General features: G+C 44.6%; 1 protein-coding gene and 1 long non-coding RNA gene across 3 annotated transcripts; one reads left to right on the top strand and one right to left on the bottom strand.

The window, feature by feature from the left end:
- The first annotated feature begins 3,683 nt into the window (after positions 1 to 3,683).
- LOC123069041 (F-box only protein 7) lies at positions 3,684 to 7,293 on the top strand. Its single transcript, XM_044491778.1, has 2 exons — positions 3,684 to 5,617; positions 6,148 to 7,293. Exon 1 carries the CDS (start codon positions 4,357 to 4,359, stop codon positions 5,593 to 5,595), a length of 1,239 nt encoding a protein of 412 aa, XP_044347713.1. The 5' UTR covers positions 3,684 to 4,356; the 3' UTR covers positions 5,596 to 5,617; positions 6,148 to 7,293.
- Positions 7,294 to 7,631: 338 nt separating this feature from the next.
- On the bottom strand, positions 7,632 to 11,199 carry LOC123069040 (uncharacterized). 2 transcript variants are annotated; one of them, XR_006432246.1, is made up of 6 exons: positions 10,598 to 11,199; positions 9,845 to 9,997; positions 9,647 to 9,772; positions 8,916 to 9,567; positions 8,311 to 8,803; positions 7,632 to 8,214 (listed from the first exon to the last, which is right to left on the bottom strand). It is a non-coding gene; the product is annotated as an uncharacterized lncRNA (long non-coding RNA). The 2 variants fall into 2 exon arrangements; XR_006432245.1 differs by having other exon boundaries at positions 7,632 to 8,803.
- Positions 11,200 to 20,430: the final 9,231 nt, after the last annotated feature.

Genomic DNA, 20,430 nt, shown 5'->3' with positions numbered 1-20,430 from the left:
CACGAGATCTATTCATCCAATCTACTACAATTTTATCTATCCTTTTGTTCTTTGTGCGTAGGTACCGTTTACATAGTGTTGCGTGGTTCTCCTACTGGTTTGATAACCTTGGTCTCATCACTGAGGGAAATACCTACCTTAGTTGTCCTGCATCATCCCTTCCTCTTTGGGGAAATACTGACGTAGTTCAAGCCGCATCAATCATAACAACAACTTTCAGGCTCACTGGAAAGTTTGACAAGTGACCGGACAACTCAAGAGTGGAATTTTCTCCTCCGACAATGCGTAGATATTCCTAGGGCCCTCTCGGTGTGAAGGCATCCATCATCGTCTGGCCAGACACAAGTGACTACGTCACAGGGATGCCGAAACACGTCAACGAGAAAGAAGAACAAAACGGGTAACATGAGCAACAGTATAGTAAGCATGGTGATGACTCGAGAGGATACCGATGCACACCGGGTTTTGTAAAGTATCATGAAGCAAAGGGAACATCGCATGATAACTAAAGGTTTGATCGAATATCATTCCTGTAATCATAGGGACCAATCTGGATGTCCATGGTTCCGCTATTGGTCATTGAACGAAGGGGTCTCGTTCATGTCTATGGTTACTGAACCTACGGGGTCACAAGATTAAGGTAATCACAATCTGTTGAGTGTTAGTAGGACGGAGTGATGAGAATATATTTGTTGAATTGTTTCATTAATATCCGGAATAGTTCCGAGAGGTTCCGGAAGCGTTTTGGGGTCACCGGAAGGGTTTTGTCGACTAATATATATAGGTGGAAAATGTTTTCGAAGATGTTAAATTATATATATTATGCTCTGAAAATGTTTAGAACAAAAATATATTAATTTAATATCAACGGGCCAAATAAGGCCAAGAGGCGGAGAAGGAGTTGGGCCACAAGGGCCCAACAAGGGAGGCACCCCCCTTTCCTAAAAGGGGGGGCGAATCCTACTTGGAGGGGGAGTCCTACTCCCCCTCCCTTGAACAACACACCAAGGGGGCTCTTTTCCCCTTTGTGGCAGTCCCTCTCCCCCCAATCCTATATATACTAGAGGATTTCCACCCTATGCGGATACAAGTTTTGGAGCCTCCTCTACTTGATCTAGTGCATGCTCTAGTTGATCCTAGTTGACTAATTAGAGCGAGCCCTAGCCACCTCTAATCCTCATAATTAGAAGCCTCGTGTGGTTCTAATCTTCTCCCTCTACTTCTCTAGCGATGATTAGCTCTAGACGGCAAAGCGCTACTGGATCGTGAAGACCGTACGCTTGCAACCAAGTAGAGAGGCCGTGCTTTCGGTCTTCCGTTCGAGGGATCATTCGTGGGCGGTTCACAGGATCGTCATCAAAGTTCAAGGGGCTTCAAGTACGATCTACATCGACTCGTCTACTTCCGCTGCACTCCCGGAGTCCGTAAAGATCGTTGATCATAACCCGTTATGCATCTTCATATTGTTCTTGGGTGTTCGTAGGGCGATTTTTTTTGTACTACGTTTACCAACAGCGGGATGGGCCGGCTTCTGTGGCTGTAGGGGCAGCGCAGAAGTCGGTTTTGGCGGCGGTCGACGGTGGTATGGCCGTGGCTCGGATCTGGCGTGATGGCCATGGATTGCATGGCTCGGCGGAGGTCTGGGGGTGCGGCAGCAGCGCGGGAGTTGGCGGCGTAGCTTGTTGGCGCGGATGGCCGCGTGTGGCCACTGGGTCGTCCTGGTCTGGCCTGGCCAGATCTGGCCGCCTGGGCTGTGGGAGGCGTCGGGGCTCCCGTCGCTATTGCTCCGGTGCTAGTATGCTGGGGCGGCGGCCCCAGGCTGCGATGGACACACCATCTTCTTCATGGGGTGGAGGCGCAATGAGGAGGCTGGTCGGGCGCCACGGTTGTGTGTTGTGGTATCCCGGCGGTGGCAGTTGCACTTCCTGGCCGTGCGGGCGGCAGGGTTGTGGCGGGTGGATGCAGGCTCTAGTCTCCCTCGACCAGGGGTTGTGGTGGGCACGCCGATTGGTAGAACGATGGCATCTTGCTCCCCCCTCTTCACGATGATGGCCCAAGGTCGCAGCTTTGCCCCCCTTCCAGTTTGTTGTGCTTCAGAAATTGATGGACACGACCGAGGAGAAATTCGGCGCGGCTACGGCTACGACAGCGACGACGCTTGTGGGCGCCATCTCCTTCCTGGGGGCGTTGTCATGGCCATATCCATCCCCTATTTTGACATCGGGGGAAACCCTAGGCTTGGTTCGCCGGGCCAGGCAGCGGCGATGTCTCGGCGCCGTCCCCTTCTTGGAGGCGCTGCCTAGGTGCTCAGGGTGCGTCCAGAGGAGCAGCTGGTGGGCTGCCTCGCTTGCCTCGGCGGCGAGTCTTGGGGTGTTAAGTTTTCATGCGTGGGTTGTCGCTGTGGGCAGGTACATGTAAAGCTTTGCTTTAAGACGAGAGCATGAAACATTCTACGTGGAGTTTCTTTTCGCTCTTCTTTGACGACAATCATTAGGATGGGATCCCGGTTGGCAACCAGAGATTAACATGGTGGACGTTGCTTATTTCTCTTGCCTCTTAGGCATATTTGCTTCTTGTCCGTACTCGGACTCGTGCCTTCTTCCGCTGCGTTGATTGATATAATGTTGGGCCATGTTGACCTCTATTTGGTGAAATATTTATGTATTGACATATGTATGCCCTATTGTATCTCGTATTTTCTCTTGTATTGATGAGTACTTGTATTTATTGTGATGTCCACCTTCTTACCGACATATGACACTTGTGTGTATGATATTAGTCATATATTGGGGTGGCCAATATGCGCTTCTAGCCATAGTAGAGATTGCAAAGTCTTCGTTGGGCTAGGCCCTCATGTTAACCGTTACATGTGGCTTTAGTGGCATGATGGCTGACATGGGAGGTGGCTATGGTGATAACATGGGTGGCATGAGAGGTGGCTACAGTATGCACATGGGTGGCATGCGAGGTGCCTATGGTGGTAACATGAGTGGCATGAGAGGTGGCTTCGGTGAAGGTGGTGACATAGATGGATCACAAGGCAATGTTCACAATGTGCCAAATAACAACAATGAGAAAGAAGACAATGAAGATCTTCAAGGAAATGCTAAGCCAATAATGATTATCAGCCAATGTTCACAACGAGCCAAGTGACAACGAAGAAGATGAAAATTGAGATGCCATGTTTATCTTTATGTTTATGTGCCCTTTTATTTGTGGGATCATGAACTATGTTTGCTATGATGCACTATGAGATCATAATTTTGCTATGTTGATGTTGAATTTGGTACTCTCTCCTATCCATATTACTTGTCGCTCAAACAGATGTATCTCATGTTTGTGATGATTTTGGTTTAAATATGCGGGCTATAGTGTTGTTGTGCGACTGACCTATTTTTACATTATCTGTTGGATCGGTTGTCGTGTGGCTGCCCTATTTCATATTATCGGCTAGTGATGTAAAATCATTTTTTGAGTGATGTATATTTTATTTTAATCACTTTTTAGTGATGTAAAATACATTGAGGTGCTCTAATGAGGATTGGCACTACTAAAGAAAACCCAACATGTATTTTTTTTTCTTTCATTTTGGCAAAGGCACTCCTCCTACCTGTATCCTTCCAAGGCCCACATGTCATAGACATAAAGACAGGTGCCTTAAATTGTCCCCTCCCAGGCCTGTATTAACCAAACCACCCAGCAGCCGCCGTCGCCGCCGCTCGCCGAAGCATTGCCTCCGACGAATCCCCACCTCCGCCGTCATCCTGCTGCTATACAATCCCACCTCCACATGCCCTCCAGCCATCGCTGTATCATTCCCGGTTCGTTACCGCATCTGACGACGAAGGCCGAGCGAATCCCCACCTGCCCGCCATCCTTCGTCTCCTCGTGGTTCGCGGAGCTGGGTTGCTGAGCCTGCTACTCTCTCTCGGGTTAGTTCTGTTCTTCGGTCTCTCGGATTCGATTCAGTCCTGCAGAGGAGAACCAGCAGTGCTCGGAGTTCTTTGGGCAACTGGATCGATTCAAAGTCTGAACCTTTTTGGGGAGTGGCGTAATCGGAGTCGGATTTCCGTCACAGAATCAGCTCCCAGCAGAGGAGGGGAGGCCACCCATAAGTACACCCAAGAGCCTGCCTGGCCGTGCTCTCCGTGTGGCCCATCCAGGATTGTAACCTTCCAACAAGCAATTGTTGTTCTGAAAGAGCCGATTTATTATCTCCAATGGGTGGTACTGTAGCGTATCCAAGATTTCGAGTCTAGCCATCCACCGGAGGAATCTGCGTTCTCTGGTCTTCATCAGAGTGCCTAAGCTGCTAGGTCGACAAAATTCCTCAAAGTAGATATACATGGACCACCGATGGAGGTTGCAGTTGCCGAATTACCAGTGCTGCCACAAGATGTCCTGATGTCCATATTTGCACACCTGGAGATCCCTGACCTGATGCGTGCCAGCTCCGTCTGCTCCTCGTGGCGCTCCGCGTATTCCAGCCTGCGCAACCTTGAGCAGTACCAGCAGCGCCAGACGCCGTGCCTCTTATACACATCTGAATCTGCTGGTGAAAGCATTGCGTGCCTCTACAGCCTCTTGGAGAAGAGGTCATACAAGTTGACTCTCCCGGAGCCACCTATTCGCAGCAGGTATCTGATTGGGTCATCAAATGGCTGGCTGGTTACTGCTGATGAGAGATCCGAGATGCATATTCTCAATCCCATCACATGTGAACAGATTGCTATCCCGTCGGTGATCACCATCGCACATGTGACTCCTGTTTTTGATGAAAGAGGTGCCTTATGTAAGTACATTTCCTCTCGTGACACAGCGGAGCACCGTAGTACCACCGGCCCTCAACCCGTTGATCTTGGCGAGCTGCAACACTACCTCCAGAAAAAGGCATTTGTATTTTATGATGCATCTGCAGGAGGCTATATCATGGTGCTTATTCACAATCCAGATGGGCAGCTCTCATTTGCTTGGTTAGGAGATGACAAGTGGACCTGGCTGAAACCACATTGTTTTTTTCAAGACTGCTTGTACAAAGACAGTAAGTTATATGCAGTGACATTGCTAGGAGAAATTCACGTCTTCGATCTCAGAGGCCCTGTGGTCGCAGCAAAGGTAATTACAGGCTGTGCAGATAATTACAGTTGTCGAACAATTTACATTGTTCAGGCTCCATGTGGGGATCTGATGCAAGTTTTTAGATCCCAAGATGTGGTTCATTATGATCCACGTGCTGACAATGCAACACATGTGCACTATACTGATGGGATAAAAATATTTAAAGTTGAGATTGTGGCTGAAAAGGTTATGGAAATAAATAGCTTGATGGATCATGTGTTGCTGGTTGGGCTGAACCAATCACTTTGTCTCAGTGCTGAAGAATACCCACAGTTGAAGGCCAACACCGTCTACGTTGCTGACGACCACGAGTATCTAAACTATTACAAGAATAACCGCCGTGACATTGCAGCTTTTGACTTGACACATAACAGTAGTGAGGAACTTGACTCCCCTCAGCTTTGGTCCAACTGGCCTACTCCCATATGGATAACCCCCAGTCTTACAAAATGGCATCCAACATTGGACAGACAATGAGTTTTCTTCATGTCCAGATAATGTAATTACCGTGTATAGCAGATATAATGAAAATGTTTTGTATGGAAGGAAAAGGGAATAAGTTATGATCATTGATTTTGAGGAAATTACAGTTGGCGAGAGTCGGGGGTTTAAAAGCCAGCTGTAAGCTCTGCATCAAATAGTGCATATTCCTTTGTTGCTTAAGATGGGTGGCATGGAGAAGATAAATGTGGCATGTATTAGTCTTATAGATAAGCTTAAAAATGTATGTAATTTTCTTTGAATGCACCTTAGTAGCATGTTTATGTATATTATAGTGGGGTCAAGGTTTTGAGAACCATAATTCACGTCACTTGCTGGTGGATGTGAAGTGGTTATTTAGAAATTTAATTTGCACAATGATCTTATTTTTGGGGTCAAAAGCTGCATATTCCTATGTTGCTTAGATTAGGTGTCACCCAATTTACTATAAAGTCAGGCCAACCTTTCCTTTTCAGTTTCACCTTCCTGCTTTATACAATAGCGTGTGGGCTTATGTATGGCGGTAATGAGATTAAGTTTGTGTTACAGGAAAAACACACAACTAGTTTGGAGATGGAGGTCTTCACATAAATGGCCATAGGACAGGAAGATCATGATGTTTTTGGCATCTTCATCAGTACTTTGATGGAGAATTATGAGGGCATGTTACTGCCTTTTTTGCTTGTCTATGTTTAGTTTATTCTTCTTTTGACTCTAGCAGCACCCTATTTTCTGTTATCTTTCACTTTGCTGCATCAGTTAATGATCCACGGTGAGCATCAATACATTTCCTCACACTGGCCCTTTCTCCAGAAAATATGATAAGCCATGCGGGCAACGTTCCGAGAATATACATCTCTACGGCTGAATTTCTTGAAAAGGGGAATTATCTTTTCACTTCATTAACCATATTTTATTTATGCATTATCATTGGTACATTCCTGCAGTCAGTGCAATCTAGATAGATGTAACAGAGGCACCTACTTATGGTGGCCCCATCAATCTATCCCTATCTTGCTCTGTTTGCGCTGTAGTTCCAAACTGCAGTTAACTGTGTAAGCAAGAAGAAGGCTGCAATGTAGGCAAGTGATTCGTCTATTCTATTTGCTGTGAAAATTATTATTGAAGTAATCCATCAATGCACTCTTCTTTATTAATACGGCAATCGATTGTATGCTTTTAGCCCTATTGGAGAACACTCATTTTAAACACAGGGATAGTTGATCATTGACTTCAAGCGATCTTGCTTAATGTAGTGAATGCTATTGCACGACTCCACACTGTGGTGCAAGCCTGATGTTGAAGATATTCAGAAGGCGAAACAATCAACCTAAAGGATCTGATCCTTCAGTTTTAAAGAACTTCGCAAATCACTCAGTTATGGCAGAGGCTTGTGATTGCTCACCAAGTCTTCAACCATCACAGCACAAGCAGAAAGAATCCATATTGCCCTCGGTATTTGGTTCAGAATATCAGTAAAAGTGGAAACCCTCAGATGTGAGGTGCAAGAATCTGAGACGAGTAGGTTCGATGCTGCTGATCTTGCAATGTGAAACAGGAGAAGTTTGAGCCAGAAGGATAGACCAATGATGTTCTGCGGCTTTGGCCCTTGGTCTTTCTTTTGGCCTGTAAAACTTTTTCTATTTTTTTAGGGGCAACCTTTTCTATCTTTTCAATATATTGAAACGCAAGCTGCCAAGGATAAGAATTTTCTTCCATATTGCATTAAAAATGTTCGCAGAATCTGACAATAATCTGAACGTGTCATTTTGCATCAACACCAGTAAACAAAAACAGTTAACTGATATTGTGCAGCTGTCAAATTCTCAATTGACTGCGTCTGCAATCCTTGGTACTCCCTCCGTCCTAAAATTTTTGTTTTAGATTTGTCCAAATACGAATGTATCAAGTCACGTTTTAGTATTAGATACATCTGTATCTAGACAAACCTAAGACATGAATTTTGGGACGGAGGGAGTATATGTCAAGGTCATATTTCTAAGAGAAGCTTTTTAATCTTAATTTACCATTAGCACAGGACCTTTGTTGATGGAAGAAGCATATCAAATCTCAATTTTGATTGTGTAATAAACAAAAACCTCTGTCGATGGAAAGTTCAGACATGAACCAACCAAGAAGCGGCACTAGAGAAGATACTTAAAATACATAGAGCAGTTTTCTCTTCTTTCGGAAGTTCTTTTATTGTACTCCCTCCATCCCATAATATAAGAGCGTATTAGTATCAAAAACGCTCTTATATTATGGGACAGAGGGAGTATATTGTTTCAACATATCTACTAGTTTCATCTTGAGACATATCGCTCCTATTTGGCAGAATATGAGCTATCTTCGTGTCTGTTTCTTCCTTGGGTTTATCTTCTTCCTAGTAGCGGTCTTTTGAGGAAGCAACTCAGAATCGCCCTTGCAAGGCTAACCATTGCTCCTTCAGCAGTCTACTGACGGTAGGGAACACGACTACTTATGGTCCATTACTATTCTGAAATCTGTGGAGGAAATCCAAATGTCTGCCGGCATATTTTATTGCTTCTTCTCGTATAAGGAACAAGCTTCAGTTCACAGCGACATGAAGGCATCAGACAGACAAGCCTACAGAAGCTAAACCAAGTTCAGGTTAGATGCGAAACATTGATAAAATAGTACTCCCTCCGATCCGTAATAAGTGTCGTAGTTTCAAACTAAGGTTCAACTAACCTTAGTTTGAAACTGCGACACTTATTTTGGATCGAAGGGTGTAATATTCATTGAAATTGCGACAAGAACACGGGGAGGAAAACAAGTGGAGCACGTATGAAAATTCTATCATCCAACTCAAAGTTTCCTCATCGCCACCGAGCCCATCTTTTGAAAGCATCTGTCGATGCCATCCAACACACACACACACACACCAAATTCTCAGCAGCGGCTTCTCATTGATTTGCTCCTCCTGCAAAGCATGAATCGATCTGAAAACACAGTGAACGACAGTGTTAGGATAATTAGGTATAAAATATGCTGACAGTAAGACATTTCTTGTGTCCCAATTCCACAGCCCCTACAAACCACTGAAATCCCAGCCAATACTGGTTTTTGAGTTACGTTGCTGAAACCATTCACCCAGCGCTCGAACAATTCACTAAGACTGGATGGCTTTCCACATATCAAGCCAGCAGACACCGGAAAAAAAAAACCATGTGATCTTCTGATTCTGGAGCAAAAAGGACAACCTTTATTACCATACTACCACCTTTATCCTTGGTAAGGATTCAGTTTTTGAATACTTAAAGAAAAGGAGCAGTTGATCTCAAATGAGCACTCACATTCCAAATGAAACTGAGGAGAAGACACCTCCTGGGATTTTGAACAGAATCACATGCTACCACATGTCCACAGGACGGCATCAGGATGAATGGATGATCAGTAAAGAAAACACAGAATACTTCCCTGGCACTTCTTACCACGTCCTGCAGGTTTCACCCCAAGCTGACCTTAAACAGAAATACCCATCCTCAACAACTCTCCTAGAAACAGTCAAACCTACGGTAAACTGTGACCATGTGATACACATGTAAAACTCATAACCAATAAGTGAATGTCACCATGATCAAACTGACGCTTGTTACCATCTCCTCCCATGTGAATAACATTCCAGCAAACACATTTCGATCGATCAAAGTAAAGATAACTTCCACAGTAGCTGCAGAACATCATCCAAGAAAACCATTTTCTCAACAACATGATCGCACTAGGCTCACAGCTGGTCGTTTGACATCACTCTCACACGACATGTCAACCCACCATCCAACAAAAGCATACAATAGTTCATCTCTTAGTAGCTTTTATTAGCACACCATGTGGTTCTTCAATCTCAGGTCATACTTGCAGACACCTTTAGCTGCTGCAAATCTTCCCAACAGATTTTTATTACACCCTACCTCGACAAAACCTCTCATACCACAACTCTGGCTTGGTCTGCATTAACAATAACAAAAGTTAGTATCATCTATCACATCATTTCTTTCAGCATGCACATGAGAAGGAGTCACCTTACCTCCCAAATACTTGTGCAATAGGATCTGTATAACTGCTGATGTTCACAGCTGCGGAACCTAACTGTACATAATTCTTCACCACATTTGACACCTGGAGTGTTGTGGCAATTGAAATGATAGAGCATCTGCAGGTCAAAACTCAGTTATGCTCAAGAAGATGGAATAAGCTCCTATTAATTCATTAGTGATTAACTTACATTCTCGAAACGTACTACTGCATTTCCATGTCTCCAGGGCTCTTCAAAAAAACATACAGTGCACAATTCATATCCGAGTGGAAGCTTCATTCTAGCTTCACAAAACTCTTAATACCTCCTCTCATTCTGGTAAGGATCCTCATCCTTGTCAACCTGTTAGCATAACACAACGGAGTTTAACAGGAAACAACAAAGGAACAAACTACTCCCTCCGTTCGGAATTACTTGTCGCGAAAATGGATGTATCTAGATGTATCTTAATTCTAGATACATCTATTTTCGAGACAAGTAATTCCGAACGGAGGGAGTAGGAAACAGAGTTTTTCACAGAAGTACAGTCCTTGGCAAGTTACTTGGCTGAAGAGCAAGTATTTACTCACTGGATAAATAGGAGCCGGAGGAAAATATCGGGGCGCTTCCTTCTCGGCAGAGTGTCTAAGCAACTAGTCACAACACTCCTATTAACTTATCCACAATATGAAGGCAACTAGTTACTGTTGTTGGCACATTTGGGAAGAACGGTTCTTCCAGCAATAGATTATCTCTGAAGAATCTTAAACGACATTCAGCTGCTGCGTTTCAAGTTCCTTGATGGAATCCTTGAAGATCTGTTTCTTTGTGCCTAGCTAAGCTACGGCCTTATGTCTACCACAACTCAGCATTGCCAAAAACTAAATGTTTGCCAACTAAATGCTTTAGAGTTCTTGGCAGATCCTCGTTCATAGCATATACCGAGAAGTGTTTGATTGATACCTGATCCCGCGAGCGCTCGCCCACCAGAGCCTCCACGCCGCCGTTGCCGGCGCTGCTGGAGGCGTCCGACGTATCGTCGCCGGCGCTGCCATTCCTCCCCAGGAAAGCCGCTGCACGGCGTAGGGGCTCAACAATCTTCTGTGCTGTGCCATGGGGCGGGATAGCTTCTTGGCCGGCGCGGGCGCCCCCAGGGTGGGCTCCGTTTTCTTGGCCGCGGCGGACGTCAAAGGGGGCGCCGTGTCCGTGGAAGTGGGGGGCGCGCCCAGCTGAACCCTCCGCCTCCGACTCCATTCCCGCACCATTCCTGCCCCGGTTCCGGGCCGCCTTCTTCTTTTTGGCCATTACCACCGAGCCACCGACCAAGAAGACGAGCGCGGGTTCCTCGGGGGATGCTTGGGCGTGGCGGGGAGGGACTGGGAGTGCAGAAAGGCCGATATGCTGGCCGGATTCTGCTTCAGGTAGGGTTCCCGCGAGGTGGTGCGGTGGCAGCGGGCGACGGCGGATTTGTTGTTTTCCGGCGAGGTGGCGGGGGCGGTGGTTGGTTTTGGGGAAAAGAGCGCGGGGTGGAGGAGGAGAGGGGAAGGGAACAGAGGTTATATCGAAGTGGGCCTGTGAGACAAACGTCTCCCTTGGACCGCGGTTTAGTACCATTCTCTCTTCTAAAAAGAACAATTTTCTGTTCTCTCTCTCTCTCTGTTATCTCTAAATAATTATTGCACCCTACAAATTACGATTAGTGTTTAGTTCGAAACAATTATGGTGCATGTTTAATTTTGAACCCAAACTTCATTAATCTCAAGTCTCAACACTATTTAGTTTACATCATCTGCTCCAATCAGCGTGATTTTGGCCATGTGACGCCTTAGCATCGTTCATATTTTGATAAATTAGATTAGATTGCTTTGAAAAAATAGACATCCTTTTTAAAGGGCATCTAGATGTTTTTCAAAAAAATTGGTCATATTGTGAATGGACAAATAGACATCTTTTTTACAGTGATTTTGGCCGTGTGATGTCTTATCATGGGGCAAAGTTGAATTTTCGTGTGCCTCTTAGCACCCTTAGAATTTAAGATGGATGATACTGTCATATTGAGAATGAAAGTTAGAGCTAGGGTCAAATGAAGGTGGATCAAATTCTCAAGGCCATAGAAGGAAGCATTTTGTTTACCAATGTCAAATAGGGAATAGGGATTGTTCTCTATCCATAATCATGTTCAATTCTATCAACTTGCTACTCAACTCTAAACTCAATTTTTCAACTAATTTGGTCCATATATGGGGCGGGGCTAACTGGCGAGTGCCAATGTGTGTGGTTAAATTTCGCCCGAGTAATCTTTTATGTCTAGATAGTTAGTCACACTAACTTATTTTCTTAAAATGCAAGTATGTCACGTCATCATGCAACATGCATGGAAAAAAGACCCGTATTAACATGCAACCATGCATATAAAAAAAGTCCACCTCAACATGCAAACATGTATGTGTGTTTACTATGAATTATTTTAAAAACACAAACATTTACAAAAAAAGGAACAAAATTTGCATATAGGACCATTTTTTTAAATTCAAAACATTTTTCTAAATCTCAAATGTTTTTGGAATTCCTAAACATTTTATGAAAACACGAACATTTTTTGAATTTATGAAAAAATAAAACAAACATATTCCAAAATTTGTTTTTTAGAAACTTGGAAGGAATTTCCAATAAGTTTTTCTTAAACATAAACCTTTTTTGGAATTCCAAACAAACATTTCAAATTCATAAATGTTTTGTAAAAAAACTTCAAAAATAAAAGAAAAAGGAAAAAGAATCAGAGAAAGGGGGAAAAGAACAAATTGAAAAGCTAGAAAACCAGCAAAAACGGTTCAGGAACCTACTTAAAGGTTTCCTAAACCGGTGAACCCTCCAAAAGGTCCGCAAAACCAGATTCCTTAGAATGCACCACTCGCGACTAAAATGGATCAGCTCATCTCAGTCGATCGATCGCTCCCATGCCATAATACTACACATTGGCAAAAGCAACCGATTTTCATGGACCAGGCTGCGTGCCCTTCACTAATTGCTCCCTGATTTTAACTGGTTGGCCCGCCGCACTTAATCAAATCTCAGCCAATCAATTCCAACCACCCTGTAAACCCCCTATAAACCCTCCATGGGTCTAGCATTGCTCCCGAGTCTGACGCTGCAATAGTTTGTCGTAGCGATCAGCAAATAGGAAATGCGGCAGCTCACTCCGCCGTTGTCAGATAGATATGTCGTTCACGCACTACTGCCTAAGCATGTTATGCCACCACCACTTCGATCGCTACTCAATGTCGTCGAAACTCCATCATCAAATATATCGCCTTTTCCTTGGATTCATAATACAGAAGATTGCACGGACGAAGCTTATACCTCGATCGACCATCGAGACAATTTCTACTTCTAGAATATTTTTTTTCGCGGTTTATTCCTCTCGGCTTCCTCTAGATCAATATATACGACCTCGTCATAACCTTCATCATGATACCACTTGTTAGAATAATTTGAGGCGCATGTCGATCCACCGAGGATAAGCAATCACACAAGCACGAGTACGACACCGAGATTTCTTAACAAGGTTCATCAACATGGCTATATCTGCGAGGCATGACTACACCTCCCATGTACTAAATTGACATAGTACAGATCGACGACAATCCCGCCGAGGCCATCAGACAAGGCTCAGACCATCGTGCCAATGGTTGTGCTCTATTTTTTTTTGCTCCAAACGGATGGCCTGGTGCTGCAAGAGCAGCCACGGCCAATGCAAGCTGGTCACATGTGCATGTTGTAAGTATGGTGCGGATACACAAGTGGGAAGCGCACCGATGTAGCAAGGCTCGTTGTGGGATGCTACAGTGCTAGCATGCATTGTTGCAAGCCGGACATGTGCCATTACAAGTTTGCCCGCTTGATATGTTTTTTCTGCTGGAAAGGCGACCGACGCTATGACTCTATGAGGCATTATTGCAAGCCCGACGCCCACCGTGAAAAGGTTGTCCGTTCACTATGTTTTTTCTCTTGCAAAAATGGTTGTGCAATGTTGTGATGCTAGTAGTAATTGCTGCAAACAAGATGCGAGTTGTTATGCTTGCAATATTTTTTTTCTTGCAAGGTCGAACCTGGACGCTACGATGCCATTAGGCATTGTTGCAATTTAGATGCACACCATCACAATCGCTATGTTTTTTGGAAAACAATAGCGCATACCAAATGATCTTTAAAAAGATCGGCGGGCCATGAGCCGTTTGATCCATCACACTCTAGTTGTCGTATCTAGGTGACGAGCTGTGCAACACGAGTAATATTGTGCTTGAGATTGCATCATGAGTAATGTTGCGATAAAAAAATTGCAGGACGAGCTTTGTAACATGGGTCAAGCTCGAAGATTGCAACATGGTCGGTCATGTTGCAATTGAGATTTGCACGCTCGGTGCCACACAACAATGTCGTTGTTGAGGTCGTCGCCCACGGAAACATCTCCAGCGAGCTCGCATCAACGGCGCCTCCCGCAAGACCTCAGATGTTGCAATAATGTCGTGCTCGACGGTGAGACCTTGCATCATCATCAACCACTTTGCTGCTTCGCCATCGACGAGAACCCGAGCGTGTTTGGTGTTCAAGAAATTCATAGCCGCCTTCCCCTCCTCTCCTTGCCGGAACATCATCATGGCCCTTGAGATGCAACATTGGCAGGTCAACAGGCTACAGCGACGAGCGGTGCGCCGTTCCTTTATTGCGGCAGCTGCAACTAACAACATATCGACGACGAGAAGTGTGTGTGAGAGAGAAAGAGACGAGGCAGAAAGATGGGTGATTGAGAGAGAGAGAGAGAGAGAGAGAGAGAGAATAAGGTAGAGGACGCATGAGGCAAGATATTTCTAGAAGTACTGGAAGTGGTGTGAGGCGCGAAATAATAATTGATAGAAACAATCCACCATATTATTTTTATCTTACATAATGTATATTGTTGGGAACACGCTAAAAAAATCATGTCCTACGCATCAGCCCAGGGCCACTATGAAGATGCATACAAGATTATACTTTACGCTACCAACTTGTAGCGCAACAGAAGGAGAGTTGGCGAAGGTCGTTGGGGCAGATTCCCGCAGCTAGGATTTACAACCTCCCAACTGCAAGAATTTTCTCTCTCGAACAGTCCCTCAGACAGAACCTCGGACAGTCCCTCGAACAGAAGATCGAACGTACAACCTGTCTACCGGGTTGCACACATACGGTGTCACCTATTAAAAGTGCAACTAATCCCTGGGTGGTTTTGGTAATTCATAACAACATATATCTCATTGAATTAATGTCCATTCAAGTTAAAAATTTCAGGAAGTTCAATGTTCGGCGTGGCAAGGACTAGTGATTGTGGACCCCTCAAAATGCTAAGGACATGGATTCACAAAAGCTCAAGACTCTACATTTTAGTTTAAGTGATCCAAGATCACATTGAGTCCATAGGAAACCGGGCAACTCGGGCCTTTAAATGGCCAGAATTAAAACCGGGCAGAAAGAGACCCATATGTAGACAGGGCCGCTGACAGGCCGAAACTAATATCGGACCGAACTGTTAAACAGGCCATTAAGAGGCCGAAGAGCAAATCAGGCCCCCAATGGGCCCGATGGCACAATAGCTGTTAAAGGGCCATATCTGTTATGGGCCGTAATTTGGCTCAAGATACGAAAGTCAGTTAACGGGCCGGATCAGGTATGGACCGTAATTTGGCCCAAACTATTGCAGGCTGTTAACGGGCCGGATCTAATATGGGCCGTAAACTGGCCCAGAATATTGCAGTCCTTTAACGGTCTGTATCTAATGTGGGCCATAATTTGGTCCAGAAATTGTTAGGCTGTTAACGGGCCGGCCCATTAGATGTGACGAAATCTTGTGGGCATGTTCCTGGGGCAGCTTTTAAAGCTATATGGGCCTCTATTGGGCCGTCCCATGTGGCAAAGTTTCATTGGCGATTCTTGTCCAATGGACGGTTGACATCTGTCCCAACGCTAAGCTGACACGTGGATCGTCGGTGAATGAGAATTTTACACGTGGAAAACTGCCATTGGTTCGGGCTGTTAATGGGTTATCGGATCCAAACCGGAACCTGATAGCTTAACGACGACCCTTTACGGTGGATTCCACATATCGGTTACCCTTGATGAAAGCACTTCCATGACGCGCCATTTATCGTCATGGAAGTGGACACTTTCATGATAATAATTTTGCTAATGTCATGAAACACTTCTACAACAGCACACGTATGACTATCTTGATTTTGTCATAAAATCGTCATGGATGTATGTGCATGATAGAAACGTGACCTACTGTGACAAACATGCTTCATCACATAAGTGTATTTTTTTTTATAGTGCCCTTACAAACTTCTTGGTTCATCTCCACGTCACGTCGGGGGCTCCCAAGCGACACCTAACTAATCTAGGAGACACCACTCTCCAAAAGGTAATAGATGGTGTGTTGATGATGAACTCCTTGCTCTTGTGCTTCAGATATAGTATCCCCCACTCAACTCTCTATCATGGATGTGGCTATGGTGGAAGAAGGATTTGAGTGGAAAGCAATTTGGGGAAGGCTAGAAATCAAGGTTCAATGGTAGGATTGGAATCTCTTGATCTCAACACATGAGTAGGTCATTTTCTCTCAGAAAATGAACGGTAAAAGTGTAGGCACATTGTGATGGCTCTCCTCAATGAGGAAGAAGGGGTGAAGGGGTATATATAGCCTCCACATAAAATCCAACCGTTACACACTTTTGACCCATCTCGGTGACACTGATCAGAAAACTTGGTGACACCGATCTATGTAAAAATATGAACATTAGAAATCTCGATGGGACCAACGGGAACAACTTGGAGAGATCGATGTGCAAGTGCTTAGGGCAAACCTCGTCTCGGTGGCACCGATTGCATCATCTCATCGGGACCAAAGTGAAGCAATAAGGCAACAAAGAGTTAGTCAAGCCATCTCGGTGGGACCGATTTCAATTCTTGGCGAGACCAAAATAATTGCAATAAGCAACAGAGAGCTGGCAAGGCCATCTCGGTGAGACCGAGATCCATATCAGTGTATCTGAATCTTTAGGGTTTTGGCAGTGGCTAAGTCCATATGAACTCGGTGGCTCCAGATATAAAATATCGGTGGAGCCGAGTTGGAGTTTAGGGTTTGGACATATTTGGATGGAGAAAGTGGTTGAGGGTTTTGGAGCAATACCACTAAGTTCTTGAGCAACAAGATCGCAACACCTCATCCCCTTTTAATAGTACTGGCTTTCCTATGGACTCAATACTGGCTTTCCTATGGACTCAATGTGATCTTGGATCACTTAACCAAAAATGTAAAGTCTTGAGCTTTTTGCCAATCCATTTTCTTAGCATTTTGAGGGGTCCACATCTCTAGTCCTTGCCATGCCAATCATTGGACATCCTGAAATATTATCTTGAATGGACATTAGTTTAATGAGGTATATGTTGTTATGAATTATCAAAACCAGCCGGGGATTAGTTGCACTTTCAGGGCAGTAGCGTAAACACCACATGGGAGGTGAGGACCAATTTAACTAGCACCACGCGGCCCGAAGTTGCAATGTATCTCCCCTCCACAAGGCATAAGCCTCACTACAACCTTATCCTCAAGGAACAGGAAGTCGACGCATTTTAGTTGCCTGGACGACGGTGGCAGACCCAAATATTTCAGGGGGGAAGGAAGTACGCATTGCAGGGAGCCATTGAAGGATGGCATCAAGGTCGAGATTCCGGCAACATATGGGGAAATTTGTACAAAGGTCGGTGACCTCGCCGAAGTATTGTAGAATAGTGGCAAAGTTGGAGACATTCTCCTTGATAGGCTTAACGAAAATAGTTGCATCGTCAGCATAAAGCGAAGTCCATATGGCAGATCCACGACCCCTCATCGTGTGCAGCGGCCCATGCCTAGTTACCAAGTCGATAATTTGATCAATGGCAATGATGGTATAGTAGGGGGAAAGTAGGTCACCTTGCCCCTTCGCCATGCTTAATTGGATGGCCGAGCCACACCATTGAGAAGGACCCTGGAGGATGACGTGCGAGGAAGAGTGGTGATCCAGTCCCTAAAAATGCTTGGAAACCCTCTCCGCTGAAGGAGGTCAAGGATGTAGTCCCAACGCACAGATTCGAATGCTTTGCGAATATCTAGCTTGAATAGCAACCAAGGGGTTTCGCTTCTGTTAAGATGGAGGGAAGGTTATGCATATACATGAATTTGCCATGAATACTTCTCTTCTTTATGAATGCAATTTGCGCGTTGGAGACAAGATTATCCATGTGAGGCCCGAGTCGAAGCGCAATCATTTTTTGGATGATCATGGTGATGGCATGAATTAAGCTAATTGGTCTGAAATCGGCGATCCCTCCGGCCCCTCCTTCTTGGGCAACATACAAGATTGAACGTTAGCAGTCTGCAGACCCCGAAACAGTGAATGGCGTGCATAAGATCGACATTAATGGTCTCCCAACATTTCTTAAAGAATGCCCCTGTGAAGTAGTCTGGACGCGAAGCCATATTGTTAGGCATTGGTTTATGACAGCTGTCAGATTACCCATTCCATGTTAATCAAATGACCGTAGAAAGAAAAAAGAACTTAGAAAATGAAAGGAAAGGATGAAATCTGAACATTGTTAAAAAAAAGGGAATTCATGAAACTTTGGCTCAAAATGTGTTGCACGGAGAGAGTCAAACAGTGGATTCATTTTTTTACCTTCGAGTTGCACATTTGTGATAGAAATTAGTCAACAAAGTGAGAATCTATACTGTTTAGAAACTTTCCACACTTTACTCCATTTAAGTATTATGCATGTTTTGATGGCTCGGGCCCTCATGTGAAGTACACGTGGCATACGCGTCGTAGAAGGAGAATCAATTTTATATGCCATAATCAATTAAATTACGTGAAATGATCACATTGCTCCACGTTGTTGGGCTCCATCCCTTTTTTTTGTAGATTTACATAGTTTTATTTCTTCAGAGTTTATTTGGTTCAAAGGAGCAGTGTTACTAAAATTGTATGGCCTATGGCACACTAGATTCCAACTAATATGATCTGCAGCTCAACATTTTCTTAACTCGTTTGTGCATAATTGACAAATTTCTTATGTTCTATCTGAACATGTAGTTTGTGTAATTTTCCCATTGCGGTCTTTTTTATTTCATGTTTTTCTTTGTAGACTTCTTGTAATTTGTTCTAGAAGGGAGAAGCGAAACTTAGTCCGCATTGTTGGTTGAAGTTGAGTGGACAACCTAAGTGAAATTTATTTATTGCTAACACCGCCAAGATAGCCGGCATCGGATCCAACGAAAGAGCCGCCCAAGAAGGTTAGAAGAGAGTTCCGGGGGAAAAAGGAGGAGGAGAAGGAGAAGAGAGTTCCGGGAAAAAAAGGAGGAGGAGAAGGAGAAGAAAGGGCAACGACCAAGATGACGGAGAGATTCGAGAACATCTGCGAAGAAGGAGGCATGTGTCAAGAGCTCTAACGTCAAGAAAAAAAAGGCCGAGATGTTTAACATGTTCATCGCGGCCACTTCGGAGGACACAAAGATGTTGACCTTGATGATGGAGGAGTTGGGTGACGATGGAGGGATGATCGTGCAAGATGTTTGTTTTATGATGTTAAAGCGCATGGCGAGCTTAGGGCGAGCGAGAAGGACGTGAAGGAAGCGGCCAAGAAGAAGGCGTATGGTGAGAAAGAGTTGGCGACAGAGTAAGCATGGAGGCTCAAATAGCCGATCTGACAGGGAAAACACCATTATTTGCACGGACTGGCGAACTGAGACACTTTTTGAATGAACGTGTAAAAAGTATGAACAATGGCCTCTTTTTTAGTGATCGGGCGTTGTGTGATCGGACACTATGCATTAGTTTCAAATTGACCTTATCTGGATGGATGTTTAGAAGATATGATTGGATGGCCGGCTCCTGCATCCATCTCCGCGGACTAGTCCGGACTAGTGCGTAGATGGATACCGTGTTTTAGGGGCCAGCGTTAGAGCTGCCCTAAGTTTATTTGATATTCAAAGAAGTGTGATGAAGATTTAAAAGGTAATATCATCAGGAGTCATATAACTTCGTCACATGTTCAGTTTGATGCTAAAGCTTTAAAAATACGGTTATGTGGTCATCTAACTTGACTCTAGCAATGCAGATACGGTCATATTACGTGTATGTGAACATATCCATATGTATGACCCCACTTGTCAGCGAGTGAGAGCATTGGGTGCGACGTATTTTACATAGAACAACCTCATTTTTTTTGTGGGAAAGTCAACCATAGCGGCGAATTCTGACACAACAGCGCCTCATATTTTTTATTAACAGAAAAACCAGATCATAGTAGCTCATATATATGTGAAAATTAACACCAAAAGGGTACGGCAAGAGGAACTGAACCCACGAATAACTGTTCAAGCCACTGGAGAAGCGGGAGCCGGAATGATTCTCCGAGATAGCGAGGGTAGCATCATCTTCTCTGCATGCCGTTCCATCCTGCACTGCTCTTGGGCACTTCAAGCCGAGCTTCTTGCCTGCCAAGAGGGTCTGAACCTTGCTCTCCAATGGTCTACCCTGCCGGTGGACATTGAGATGGACTGCATGGAGGCAATCAAATTAATCAAATCAACATCTATAGATAGATCGCCGCATGTGATGATAGTCAATGATGTTAAGAGTTTCTTTGGTGAAAGGGATGTAACCATTGCTCATGTAAGTAGGAGTCAGAACGCTGTTAGTCACTACCTAGCTGCATTTGGCCGTGTCGAG

Source organism: Triticum aestivum, chromosome 3B, assembly GCF_018294505.1.
Source record: "Triticum aestivum cultivar Chinese Spring chromosome 3B, IWGSC CS RefSeq v2.1, whole genome shotgun sequence".
In the NCBI taxonomy this organism is placed as follows: domain Eukaryota; kingdom Viridiplantae; phylum Streptophyta; class Magnoliopsida; order Poales; family Poaceae; genus Triticum; species Triticum aestivum.
This window is presented reverse-complemented; position numbering and strand designations above follow the sequence as displayed.

What these genes read in the sequence shown, in the direction of transcription:
- LOC123069041 (XM_044491778.1), top strand. Translation starts at nt 4,357, where the DNA reads ATGGAGGTTGCAGTTGCCGAATTACCAGTGCTGCCACAAGATGTCCTG.